General features: G+C 39.1%; 1 protein-coding gene across 1 annotated transcript; it reads left to right on the forward strand.

Annotated features, from left to right (window-relative positions):
- Positions 1 to 3,654: 3,654 nt before the first annotated feature.
- Positions 3,655 to 12,977, forward strand: eno1b (enolase 1b, (alpha)). Its single transcript, XM_080424870.1, has 12 exons — positions 3,655 to 3,762; positions 6,323 to 6,418; positions 6,936 to 7,031; positions 7,814 to 7,872; positions 7,999 to 8,068; positions 8,452 to 8,585; positions 8,842 to 9,064; positions 9,317 to 9,514; positions 11,054 to 11,255; positions 11,398 to 11,506; positions 12,246 to 12,304; positions 12,593 to 12,977. The coding sequence occupies exons 2-12, from the start codon at positions 6,334 to 6,336 to the stop codon at positions 12,657 to 12,659; spliced, it is 1,302 nt and encodes a 433-aa protein (XP_080280996.1). The 5' UTR covers positions 3,655 to 3,762; positions 6,323 to 6,333; the 3' UTR covers positions 12,660 to 12,977.
- Positions 12,978 to 15,041: the final 2,064 nt, after the last annotated feature.

Raw genomic sequence — 15,041 nt, forward strand, 5'->3', positions numbered from 1 at the left:
GTCTTTGTAGAATGACCAGAATACATGAGCAACTGAGAAGATATAAAGCAGGGGTCTTCAACAGGGGGTCCTCAGAGTTACTACAGGGAGGCCACCAAATCTTTGTGTGATAGGATATATTTTTTTATATTAACCACTTGAACCCTATAGCATTCCTATTCTGGGAGAACTTTAGCCGAAAATAGTAGATCTACAAGCTCACAACGCGTTGCTATTTTCGGCAAAGTGATCTGTTGTAGAGGTGAAAGGTCAAGTTTACTACGTATTGACGGTTTAAGTGGTTAAATGTCTGAATATACATGAACACTTGTCCAACATTACATGATAGTGCTGTCAAACAAGTCTATGAAGCTATCTATGAAATCTATGAAAAGGTTTAATCTGCAACACAGATTAAACCCCTCCCCGCTTCACCTCTCTCTAGGGCAGGGGTGGGCAAGATTTCTTTCCAAGGGGCCATACTGACTTCCATAAAGTGAGTGAGGGGCCATACTGACTTCCATAAAGTGACTACTAGGGCCACACATTGTTGTACAATTGAATTGAACTTTGAAACGCATGGTGCTGAATTACGTTTAAACTGCATGGATTTGGTAGACATGCCAGACTACTTTACAATAAGGTACTTGCTTTCAATAATATTTTTTACAGCTGTAAAATCATTCGGGTGTACTCTGGCCTTACAATAAAAAGATGACTTGCATAAAACAATCCACGTCAATGCTGTATCAACTTTTAAATTAGCCTATAAATGTATACAGCATCTTATCTGATATGCACCACTCCATAGGTCACTGATCAAACACATTGCATTAATGTTATAAATATGGACTCAAGGTTGACTGTTTCACTGTAACATTATAAACATAAAACATTTGAGTACTCCTTCACTCTTAATTAGGAATGGAGGAATGCAGGTAGGTATAGCACTCAAATGGTAAATATTCATTCCTATTAATTGGTCTAGTTAAATAATTATTTCTAAAAACCATTAACATATGGCAGCCTTTTAGAATGTACATTTTTGTTGGGGGTCATTTTGTTTTCTTTGAGGACTTTGAGGCGGGCCGGATTAAGATGGTCAAAGGGCCGGGTCCGGCCCCCGGGCCGTATGTTGCCCATGTCTGAGCTAGGGGGTCCTTGGCCTGAAAAACACTGAAGACCCGTGATGTACAGTACATTATCTTTATCAACGTCTCACTGTTTACTTTTGTCTGCTTCCGTATGTCTGCTGACATTTCTGAACAAGAGTTGCTTTCATGGATGTCATCTATAATTTGTGCTTCACACTGATTCATCTGATTGTATAATGTGTTGCCCTCAGGGGACATACGTTCACCAGACAGTGTTAGGACACCTACAGTGCATAATGTACTGTACAACACAGCATGGACGGGTAAGATGTCCTCAGAGAGCCCTCTGGACTCTGCCCTCAATGCCCTCAATACCCTCAATACCTTACTAACTAGCTCACCTAAGTGAGCGACACCCAGCCACAATACTAGAGGGAGCGACAACTACGATCCGGTACTCCAGTCCCCACCGATAGAACAAACAATTATCTTTCTACTGCACTGCCACCAAAGTGTGTGGAATGCCCTGACACCATCCCTTAAAAAATGTGGATCACAGGCTTCCTTCAAAACAGGAAAAAAAAAATCCATCCATCAGGAGACCCAAAAAGTAGCATAAGTTACCATTCCTTTGTGCAAGTGACCAACCTTCAGTGTCTGCTGAGCGCCATCTGTTGTTGAACAAGGGGTATTTACGCAGTTCGTAACCAGTTTGATGTTAAAATGTTTTTTTGCATTTGTTTAAATAATATATATTATCATTGACACATTGCCTTGATACAATACAAGACACTTAGTTAATTATCAAAAGTCGGGTAGGCTACTGAATGAGTGGAAGTCTTGACTGAACTGAACACTGAGAGGTGTTTGGGGTTTATTGTGAAATCAAACATCAACATTATTATTCTGTAAAGACCAAATGAACAATGTAAATATGAGAGTAAATACATTAAAAGTATTGTATTGTAACACCCTGATTACTTTTCACAGAAATAACTATTGAACCTCATGCAGGCTAAATCTCACTATTCTTGCACATACCCTTATGACAGAAACAACAACAAACTCAATTATGATCTTACTTTAGTTCTATTCTGATGTAATTATAATGCATTTCAGATATAGTAACGCATTTTCGGTCCAGTATGTGAGTCTAGGCTACTCCTATTTAAGGCCATGAATTATATATTTTTCTACTTTTAATTTAAACTTTTTCTACTTCTGTAAATATTTTCTGTACAGAAGAGATAAAAAAATAAGCAAGATAATAAAAAGTATACATAAATCTATAGAATGTGTCTGCTATATCAGGACACACTAGCACGCACACACTCGTTCTCTAGTCTAGAGCAGGGGTGGGCACTTTGATGATGGAGAGGGCCACTATTTCCACATTCACTGCAGGGCCACATTGCGTACCACTACCTGCACTCTCACCACCAGTACAGTAGTAGTAACCACTCAAATAGCGCATACAAATGTGAAAATAAAGAGATATTAACAATTATTATTCAGTGTAAAAATATATATTTTATTTCAAATGCATTTAGTAATACTTTATCAACTTTATGAACTTAAATACTGAACAAACACTTCACATCATAATACAGAGCTATTTAACATTTATTTTAACCAAAGAAAATCACTTACCCTTCCTTTAATGGATTTATTTCCCCCATTTGTTCTAATTGGTTCCTGAAGCCCCCCTGGAATCCCTTCAAGGACCCCTGGGGGCCCCTGGATCCCACGTTGAGAACCAGTGCTCAAGAGATGAAGAGATTCTGGCAGCTAATCTCGCGATCTGATCCACTCCTGTCGCGAGAAAAAGACAAGAGAAATCCTTCTTCTCTGCGCCCACAGCAGGCCACACCCAACCAACCATTGCAACACGCCATTGTAATCTATATCCCATAACCCGGAGGGATGGTTGCGCTGTAATTGGCTATTTCGTTGTCAGGCAACTGCTGCGGTGTGTAAAATGAGACTTTCATCAAACTACAGTTAATTTTACAGTCAATAATTACCACTTCAATTATCTCACAGAGAGAAAAACATAGTATATTATTGTCTATTATGTGTCAGTGAAGAACATTTAAACTATGTGTAGTTCAAATGTAGAACTACATACCTCATAGACATAGAGGTATGGTGGGCATGGGCACCAAGGAAGAGTGGGCACCTCAGTGTTAAATTGGCTATTTATATAAAAAATAATAATATTTGGATTAAAAAATAATTTAAAAGTTAAGTTAAGTAACGTATACATGATTAGAACATGCTTAAACATTCGACAATTAAGGTCTATAAATTGCTACAAAACCTGTATATTCAGTCATTTTGGGGCCTAAACAAGAAGTTGAAGGTTATTAAGTCTGATAATGATGTACCGTGCATGTTCATATCATGTATACTTTACATTACTAAGACCATTGTTCAAATATTTATTTTTTTGCCAAACATTTTGGACAAAATAGCCACATTTACATCGAGGTGCCCAGATGTCCCTATAAGTGCCCACCTATCCTGTATCCATGGCAACCAATGAGCCAATCACAGCGCGACCACCCCTCCCTCCCAGTAATGATCTTCACAGCGTTGGGGAGGTCGATAGTGAGTCGGCGCTTCAGAAGAACATCTCCGCAGTTCTTCCTGTCACTTTGTAAACCGTACAGCAGCAGCAGCTCATCTGGTAAGTGCTTCTTTAGATGATATAAAGTACAGATATGTCTGTCTGCGTGTTTTCTATCTGGTTTAGGGTTGGATGTGCATGTGTGGATAACTTTTTAACTTCTAGATGTCATTCATGTTACCGGATGCTAGCTAATAACGTAAGTGCTCACCTGACCATGGGGTGACTGAATAAAGGTCAGAGAAGTTCATGTTCAAGTAGGCTACATTTATTTTTAATACCAACTGTACAAATTATAAATCACATGACAGTCAGTCACTCAAATAATGCTACTAACATCCTAGTCATTTATATTTTCAAAATGATTGAAGTTAACCACTTAAACCCCAAATGGGTAACAGGGAGTCCTCAGGGCTCAATACTAGTGTCTTATCTGTATTGGGAAAATAGTAAAAGCTTATTCTTGTCTTAATCTCTATAATATCTTATCGTATCGATCTGCTATTTTCAGTGAAAGCTTTCCCCACAATATGAAGATGCTGCGGTTTAAGTGGTTCATAAAGTGTATCAATAATACCAAACAGAGTTAGTATTAACATTATTCATTGTTATCCAGGTAACACTGAGCAAACGCATAGGCCTACTTTTAAGTGTGTTTAAATTAATATATAGGGGGGGGGGGGTCAGTCAAGACACTTTTGAAGTGTAGGGCAAATATACAGTATAGCTATAACGTTCATAGTGTAGTGAATAAATACTACCATCCCATATTATTCAAATAATAACTAACTAACAGTGAAGTTTGCATGTGTGGGTAGCATCCTCTTTTCTGGACAATTCCTGTAGTGATTGAATTATACATACATGACTCAGCAAAATGCCAATGACACAGCACACATCTCAGATTTCATCTCAGACAATGGTGCTACAGAATAAAAGAGGAATGCAGATACATTCTGCTATGACATCATTCATTTCTCTAGTTAAATATAGCCTAATATTTATCTGAGGCTCAAAGCATTAATTAATTAAAACATTAATTCAGTTCTGCCTGTACTTGTCAGGAGATGTCAGTGCTGGTACGCAGACAACACAGCACCTTAATGGAACAAACACTTTTTTTTTTTACAGTACCCATCCTAGATCCATTGAGTGAACTTTAATCTTTACATTGAAAATGTGTTTGATTTAATATTTTCCCCTGAATTTCTTTAATTTACCTCTGACCACATAGGTTAGCTTCTCCAAGGCAAGGCACCACATCATTCAAAATGTGTGTTATTTTTTAATAGAGAGGTTTGGAAGGATATCTGAAATAAATGTGTATTTTCACAAAAAAGGGGATAAAAAAAAGAAATCATATAATATAATGATGTGAATTTTTACCACTTTAATCCTGTTGTCCCTATTTTGAGCATGTCATTATAGACCAAAAAAACGGGCACTATTCTTCCATTTTCTTAAGTGGTAAAACCATGCATTAGCTGTGCTTGTGGTTTCTTTTGACCTTCGTATGTCATACGAAGAAAATTATGTTAAATTGCCCTTCAGAATCATGGGTTGGCTCCTCGCTGTGAAGGTCCATGACCACACTCCTGTCCCTTTGCTTGCTGTGCCCATTAGATTGCCTTGTTTGAAATGGTTTTGGTGAACTTTGTCTACCTTCCTTGCTGTGAATCACAGTAGAGGTGTCTGTCTGCAGTAGTTACACCCTGTTGACCCTGTTTTACACTTTGTAGTACGATGGTCTTTCATGAAAATAGCCGACCTAAGTAGTAAATAGGAGAGGCTTATTGTCGGTATCAGCCAGAGTGCGGGAGTCTATACTCGTTTCGCTGTGTGTTGGACCAGAACTTGCCGCACGACTTGCCACACCCAAGCCGTGCTACTCATTCGCTGAGTCGGCGGTGCCCAGGATCGAACCCATGACCTTGTGGTCAAGAGGCGATAGAGTAGAGTGCTCTACCGACTGAGCTACCCGGTATAGCCGATGTACAAGCTCACAACACTTCACACAATGTGACGTGCTGTGAGCTTGTATATCTGCCAATTAAACCTGGCCTATGATGACATGCCTCCGAAATAGGGACACCAAGGTTGATATGGTCAAAGGCTACAAGTATTTTCAAACGTGGAAATTCAAATATCAAGTGGACCATGTGAGAGCAGTGTGTTGGCAGACATTATACAGTATATGGCTGCATGGGTACAGAGGCTTCAGATTTGAATATTGAGTAGCATAGACAGATGCATCCTGCAATGGGAAATGTAATCTGTTTTGACAGTTAGTAGGTGTTGCAACTCAATTGTCATGTGATTAATCAGATGAGGAAGTTCTAATCCAATTAGGCTGCTGCTAGCTAACATGTTAGCAGTTCTGCTAAGCTTACATCTACTAGGTCAGAGTCAGACTCAGGACATTCAAGTGAGTAAGCCATAAGGAGAAAGCAGTGTAAACAAGGTAGGCCTACCATTATTTACGCCAAAGCCAATGGTATGGGGGTTTTGATCACTTTAAATGATCTGAGTCAGAGTGAATATAGATTATACATCTTGGTTTCTGGTTTAAGGGGGGTTTCCAGGTAATGGTAAAATAATCAAATGTCCTTTCTCTCCTCAGGATTCTGCACCATGTCTATCATCAAGATCCATGCCAGGGAGATCTTCGATTCCCGTGGAAACCCCACGGTAGAAGTTGATCTTTACACCGAAAAAGGTTAATTTGGGTTTCCTACAACATAACAGAATGTGTACCACAGAGGTTGGCATCAAATCAGATTCTTTGCACAATACTGACTGCGCCCCATGTATTGCAATTTCCTTTTTTTCCCGCCCATGTTGCAATTCCAAACATGTATTATTTGACAAGCTATATAATTTTTTTGAAAAAAAACCCCAGAAGATCCGGGCACTCCGAAAGTTAAAAGAGGAGAACAGGCTTTATTAATTAATAAAGCCTGTTCTCCTCTTTTAACTTTCGGAGTGCCCGGATCTTCATTAATTAATAAAGCCCGTTCTCCTCTTTTAACTTTCGGAGTGCCCGGATCTTCTCCACCGACACTTTTATATAACTTTTTTTCTCCATGAGCACCTGGTCATTCTGCTTTTATCGTATATAAATGTATTAATTGACACTCGAATAGTGTGCTGTACTCCAGTGTTGCACGATCATTGTGAAAAGATTACATCTTTTAATAATGTTTCTTCTCTACACTGCGGCCGACATCTTGCAGGTCTGTTCAGGGCAGCTGTACCAAGCGGTGCATCCACCGGAATCTATGAGGCCCTGGAGCTTAGGGATAATGACAAGTCTCGCTACCTCGGGAAAGGTTTGTATAATATGTGGGCTCTTGGGTGAATGTGGATGAAGGATTTAAATGTACTGTGTGAAATCGGTTGTCCTTCATTCATTATAATTGATTGTCCATGATTATTTGCCCCCTTAATTTCAACTTTTTGTTTTTAGGCAAGGTGCTTTATACTATTATTCCCTGCTGTCCTAATGCCTAATTTATACTCAGTCGTGTGATGGTGTCTACTGAAAATAGCAGATCTACAAGCTCACTTCGTGACGCATTGTGAGCTTGTAGATGTGCTATTTTCAGCACAGGAGACTGTCGTACGACTAGGCATTAATCAGGGGATTACCTTCCACCATCTCTTTTTCCAGATGTGAAAAGGTTTAAGTAAGTCAGTGAGTTTTCATCACTCTGCTTGAGATTAACCAGCACTCAGTCTAGCAGTCTATAGTGATCGTAACATTGAAGTTTGTTCGTGAATGCTGTCTGACAAATCTGATATGATTCATGAATTCTGCCATTTCAGCATGTGGGTTGCACAATTTAGTCTGTGTGGTTGATTTAATATGATATGTGAATGTTGATTGTTGTAATTTCATATTTGTATGCTGCTTTAAGATGAAAAATGATTTGATGGGCCGTTTTAGCTGCCTCAATAATCTGCATCTCTTTTTCAAACATTTGTAACAAATGTTGCATGGTTCCTATGCAACGTATGTAGGTCATGTGTGAGGTTTGCACTTCTTCTACTCTTTACTGTATGCAGTACTTTGTTTGTAACGACAGTAACATGTTAATTCTCCTGGCCACAGGGGTCTCGAAGGCTGTGGAAAACATTAATTCAACGCTTGCACCTGCTCTTGTTGGCCAGGTAAGACTGTGCAATTCTTTGTGTTGGGCAGATATCAATATTGCATAATATAAACTTGTATTAGTTTCACTTAATTTAAATCAAGCTAAACTAACCTTTCCATGCTTTTTTTCCTCCAATAATCAGGATGTATCTGTAATTGAGCAAGAGAAAATTGACCAGATAATGCTGGACTTGGATGGCACAGAGAACAAGTGTAAGTTATGATAATAATACTTTGCTAACTGGCCTAACTAGAAGCATGAGCCTCTTGTTGAAAATAAAAAAAATTCAGCAGCTGTTACCTTGAAAATATGTTATTTTTGATGAGCAGCAGCATTGTACAACAGAGTATAAATTAGGCTTAACCGCGTAAAGCCCACCATCCATATTCTGGGGTAACATTAGCCAAAAATAGCAGATCTACAAGCTCACAATGCGTTGTAGATTGGCTATTTTTCAAAGAGATTTCAAAGAGATTTCTTGTAGAGGGGAAAAAGCGGTCCATGTACAGAGCCAACTCGGGTCCAAGATCATAAGGTTTTGCTAGTATGGATATGTTCCCAACCAGCTTCTTTTTTTCTTTCTTTCATGACACAGCCAAATATGGAGCAAATGCTATTTTGGGCGTGTCACTGGCTGTTTGCAAAGCCGGTGCTGCAGAGAAAGGAGTCCCCCTTTATCGTCATATTGCTGACCTTGCAGGCAACCCAGAGGTCATCTTGCCTGTGCCGGTGAGTGTTCTCAACACATTAACCACTTAAGCCCTACAGTATATACGTCATTGTATGACAAATGGCAAAAATAACCAAGCTTGTAGATTGGTTATTTTTGCCATTTGTCATGTTTTGAAAACTTGCCCAAAATAGGGTTGCCAGGGTTAATGTGGTTAAAACCAGCATCAGGAAAGCTTCCTCATATTTTACATTGTTACATTTGATAAAACTCCTGTAAATTCAATGCGGTTCACCATTCTTCTTCTCCTTACAGGCCTTCAATGTTATCAATGGTGGATCTCATGCAGGGAACAAACTTGCCATGCAGGAATTCATGATCCTGCCTGTTGGCGCTAGTTCCTTTAAGGAAGCTATGCGCATGGGAGCCGAGGTCTACCACAATCTCAAGAACGTCATTAAGAAGAAGTATGGCCAGGACGCCACCAACGTGGGCGATGAAGGTGGCTTTGCCCCAAACATCCTCGAGAATCAGGAAGGTACAGTAAGAAGGAATCACAGCTTGATTTAATCCCACCTGTCTAGTGTAGTCTAAAATGCTTACAACCAGTGCCTTTACCATAAACGGGCATTCAGACAAAATGTACCACTACAAACAAAAACAACACCCACAACCTGCTCAGAACGAGGACATGTAGAGGAAACACTACAGCATTAAGTTTGGCTTTACTTTCACATTGAATATAGACATGTATACTTCATGCCTCTTCTTTCTGGATGTTTCCCTGTAGCCCTGGAGCTGATAAAGGAGGCCGTTGCCAAAGCCGGTTACACGGATGAGATCGTGATAGGAATGGACGTGGCGGCGTCTGAATTTTACAGGGATGGGAAATACGATCTGGACTTCAAGTCGCCCGATGACCCAAGCCGCTACATCTCACCCGATGAGCTGTCTGACCTCTACAAGAGCTTTGTTAAGGATTATCCAGGTAACCTAATAGTAATAGAGCCATGGAAGAGTTTATATGCAATCCTTTTTCTTTTTTTCCTAAGTCAAAGCAAAAGAAAATGCCAAATTGTAGTTTGCAACAGGGCAAGGGTCTGGAATATTTCCTTGTGAAGTGTTGAACAAATGCTTAACATTTACACATTTGATTGATTGAACACTTTATTAGTCAGAAATGTAAACGGCGCGTGGTAGTAATAGCCTGGTAAACCCTCCCTCCGGAAATCTCATTTCTATTTGATTCCTGGAGTGAGTCTGGCATGAACCGCCTCTCTGCAATATTGGCTGTGTATGCCAAACGGCCGCGCCTATCAGCGTCGTCGCTCATTGTTCTGTGATTGACAGCTTACGTTGGCCAATCAGGTGGCGAGTTCGAGTGAGCCCAAAACACGAACGGCAGCCATCTTTTTCTTGTGCGGCCAATTCTCCGCTATTTTTTTACTTCAAAAAGCTCTCTAACTTCTATTTTGAGGCACGGAATTTACTTATAAGATATCGTTTGGATAGAATTTAGTTGTTTAACTTCATATATGTGGTCAATTAACACATTGAATGCCAAAAACGGTCCGGACCGTTTTTGAGGGTCCAAACGAGAAGTGCCGAAAACGGTCCGGACCGTTTTTGACCCAATTCTATTTTTATACATGTGGGCCACGTGGGGCGCTAAAACGAAACTTTGACATCACCCAAGCAGTTTCTGAGAAGAAGAGGCTGGATCTGGCTCCATGTCAAAAATCCTTCCGGTCGGCGTTTTCAATGTTATCTCCTTGATTAAAAGCTTAATATCTCCATTTCTTTTTAATGTGGTGGAAACGAGCCGTTTTCGATCGGCGATCACGCTGCAATGGAGGGTCGCGTTGGAAATATTATTGTTCCAGGCGTTAGTCGGGACCCTCCGCCGTCTCGCACGCACGCTTTGTTTACATGCATTTCCGCGTCGGGGCTTCTCACAGCACGAAATGTATAACGCAAGTGGATGGAAGAAATGCTGGCACTCAACGTATAATATTTTAATAAACCTCTGGCACCCAATGTGTTAATCATGACAAAGCCTATTTAAAAAAAAAAAATTGAGAACCGGTAGGGGCGGGCAGTGACACCATTGTACCCGAAAAAGGCAACCCATTTTGGGTATGGCTGTCTCAAAAGTCCCGTCGCGTCACATTAAGACTGGTGAACTGCTGATTGGCTGAAGGGGAAAAATTATCATTGGCTGAAGGGGTTGTCAGTCAACGGTATTACTCCCGCCCAACTCCAGCACAGCCAATATTGCAGACAGGCGGATCAGGCCAGACTCACTCCTGAAATGAAATGGAATTGAGATTTCCGGAGGGAGGGTTTACCAGGCTATGGTAGTAAGACATTAAAGCTAAAAGGATAACACAACAAGTCCTGGGGACTTGTTTTAATTGTGGTCCTATGTAAGGTCTTACGTAAATGCGCAAAAAAACCTGAACCTGTAATCTGTTTGTCATTCAAAGAGAAGTTTCTGTATTTTAGAACCCTAATCTCTCGTCCACAGTGGTGTCCATCGAGGACCCCTTTGACCAGGATGACTGGGCAGCCTGGAGCAACTTCACAGCAAGTACAGACATCCAGATTGTTGGAGACGACCTTACAGTGACCAATCCCACACGCATCACTAAGGCTGTGGATGAGAAGGCCTGCAACTGCCTCCTTCTGAAAGTCAATCAGATTGGCTCCGTTACTGAGTCCTTGAAAGCGTAAGGCAACACTTCATTGAAACCTATTATATGTACATTGTTAAAATATTACAGGTTTTATACTATATAAAGATCCTGCGCTACTTAAGAGTTTGACAAACCTATTTTAGTAAATGTCATCCTCCATCATCTTGTAATGCAGGTGTAAGATGGCTCAGTCCAGTGGCTGGGGGGTGATGGTCAGCCATCGGTCTGGAGAAACCGAGGATACCTTCATTGCTGATTTGGTGGTCGGCTTATGCACTGGACAGGTGAGTCTCCTATAACAAATTTTGATTGTTATGAGTGTGTGCTTTCAGAATAGAAAGGAGATCATGAGGGCTCTCGCACACTAAAGGATGGAAAAACACTATTGCTTCTTTAAATATTTAATACTGTTGCATGGAAGCACATAAAAAAATACCTTTCGGTCTCAAGCCAACATTGATAATCATGTCAGGTGATAAAATATTTGGAAAGAGGTATCCATTTTCATATAGGGAAATGATGTGCTTTTATACATTTTCAGGTCTACAAAGATGCCGTGCCATAATTTGAAATGCATAATTTAGGAGGCATATTTTATAAATTGTACTAATAAAACTGCTATGGAAATTTGATGTCAAGCTCAAGACAGTTTGATATCTGAAAGAGGAGGTACTTATCAATAATATATCACAAAATTATAATGTCTCCATTAAAGTGAATCTGCATGATCGCTATCCAATATATTTATCGTGCCTTTTGGTCTCAAGCCAACATTAATAATCATGTCAGGTGATAACGTTTTTGGAAAGAGGTATCCATTTTCATATAGGGAAATGATGTGCTTTTATACATTTTCAGGTCTACAAAGATGCCGTGCCATAATTTGAAATGCATTATAATGCCATAATTTGCACAAAGACTGAAAACATGGAAATAGCCTTTTGCTTGAATTAATGTATAACTTTTTGTTTTGTTAACATGACATTGATTATACTTAGAGATATTAACCTTTGACCCCTACAGATCAAGACTGGTGCACCCTGTCGTTCTGAGCGTTTGGCCAAGTACAACCAGATTCTCAGGTAAATTTCATAATCTATTTCTTTCTGATTCAACAGATTGTCAATGTTAAGGAATTATTGTTCCATCTTTTTTTCCTCCCTAATCATGTACAAATCTTAGTTCTGGCTCTGTATTTTGGCATTATCGATATTCTATTCTGATATACTGCACATGCTATCTTGTGAACTCGTATCACAATTAACATGTCTTAATATCAAGTATAGTACTTTTACATTATGAAGTGCATTAAAATTAAGCTAGGGCAAACTTGGCAAAGAAATTTATTGTACTATTTTGCACCTTTTTAGAATTGAAGAGGAGCTTGGAGACGCGGCTCGTTTTGCTGGGAAGAGTTTCAGAAACCCATTGATATAGTGAATTATTAACTGTGTGTATACCAGCAGGTAGATTCACAATGCAAATACATGCTATTGCACAGTAAAAATACATGCTATTGCACAGTAAAAATACATGCTATTGCACAGTAAAAATGTTAACGGCTATTCCTAAACTACACATTAACAAATGTAAAAAAGAGTGTTGCTACTGAAATGTTGACAGTTAGTTTTCTGTTAAGTTCCTCTTAATTGTGTTTCAATGTGGATACATTTCTAGGTATAACATGTACTAGGTGTGATCACAGAAGCTGGGCTTAGGACCACAGTAAATAAACTATTTTGCTTAGCAACAAAATGCAGTGTAATTATTTTGTATTAACTTGTGCACGCGTGTGTGTGTGTGTGTGTGTGTGTGTGTATGTGTACACGGGACAAATATATATATATATAATAATTACCGGTCCATTTGGTTCCATTTGTACACTCAGAGTTACAGGCCTGTAACTGTAACTCAGTCCCTTTGAACCCCTTCAAGGAACCCTGAGGGTCCCTGGGCCCCACTTTAAGAACCAATGGGCTAGAGCTCAGAAATCATTCTTATTTCATATATGTGTAATACTTAATTTGATCCCAAGTTAAGGGCTCTGTCTTTGACAACCAGGATGTCATATTTGTTCCCTTTTGATTTTAATGAATCTTAGCGTCCATGGCAGCCTGCCCAGTGCAATAAATACTGCTGGCATAACGTATTGCCCAAATGTGCGGTATTAAAATGTCATACTGCTTACAGGGATGATTAATGAGTTGAACAGTATAGTCTAAATGTTAACAGAGTGAAGGGAACTTTTAGTTATTGAAAACAGGTTGTTGTCTGTGAACATAATTTAGGAGGCATATTTTATTAATTGTACTAATAAAACTGCTTTGGAAATGTGATGTCCAGATCAAGACAGTTTGATATCTGAAAGAGGAGGTACATTTTCAATTTCCATTCAATAATATATCACAAAATTATAATGTCTCCATTAAAGTGAATCTGCATGATCGCTATCCAATATATTTATTGTCAGATAAATTGTTGATTGTATCTTTAAATAATTACCAACCTTTAACACCAGTAGTGAGTGCATTGGAGCCTATACATATTATATTTTAAAAAGTAGGCTGCAAACCATTTATGGAGTCCTGCTGCACCCACTGTATAGGCTAGTGTTTCCCGAGATTATAATTGTTCCCCTTTTTTATTGATTGATTGATTGATTGATGTAGTTTATTTAGAAAGACATGAGAATAGTACATGACAGTACATAACAGTGCATGGAAGTACAAATTCACAATACAAGGTCTACTAAACTGGAAACCCTCATTAAGCATTACGCTTGTTTAAGATGAGAACCCCATGCACACAAATCATGATGAAATATAAGAATATTATATATAATATATATTACATTCATGTGCCAGATTGCACTGGTTCTCAACCTTTTCAGGCCGAGACCCCCCCCCCCCCAAAATAATCATATCTGAACTGGGGACCCCCCACCCTGACAAACACTTAGAATTATGGAGTTGAGGCATTACATTTTGATTGACTCTGTTTCACAGATAAATAGGCCTATTGTGAAAATAGCAGATCGGCTATTTTCACAATTTTTTACCTCTTGTATATTATTTTCACAATTTGGCCAATGTTTGACCAGTTTTTATATTATGTTATATTATTTATAGTTTGTTGGTTACTTTTGATGCAGTAATGGTCTTATTTCTTTCTTTCTTTCTTTTGAGGCATTAAAAAAGGTCATGTGGGGGGGGGGGGGGGGGGGTGGGTACCCGACCCACAGGTTGAGAACCACTGCCATATTGTATCGCAATAATAGCTTTCAGGTCGTTGAGCCATGATGATGTCGTCACGCAATGTTAAACACATTATCTATGTCTATCCTCGTGCACTAGCCTACTGACTGTAAATAGGCTATTAAGCTCGTCAGCATTTGGTCTGGAATCGGGGCTGCTGGGTGGGCTGGACTGTATGCAAATTAATGTCCCTCCCAGCCAACACCTTGCTGTCACTCACATGTAATAACCCAATAATAACACTGTTTCCCTGCCTGTATGATTCCAAAAGGTATTGTCATGCCTAGACATGCATGAATAACGAACATTTCTGCCAAAAACGTCCAATTTATGGGTCACGTTTATGCGTAAGCTACAGTAGGCTATTGTAATATGGATAATAATGTTTAGTAGCTACAAATCAAAGCATGTTTTATTATTATGAATAACAATTAAAATATATATTACATATATTAAATATTAATATTATTACCATTAAAAACAATGTATAAAAAATATTGAGCTTGTAGATCTGCTATATTTTCAAATGGCCGAAATGTGTATAGGAATGAAGTGGGTAATGTAT

Source organism: Gymnoscopelus braueri (assembly GCF_963280865.1).
Source record: "Gymnoscopelus braueri genome assembly, chromosome: 3".
NCBI classification, from domain to species: Eukaryota; Metazoa; Chordata; class Actinopteri; order Myctophiformes; family Myctophidae; genus Gymnoscopelus; species Gymnoscopelus braueri.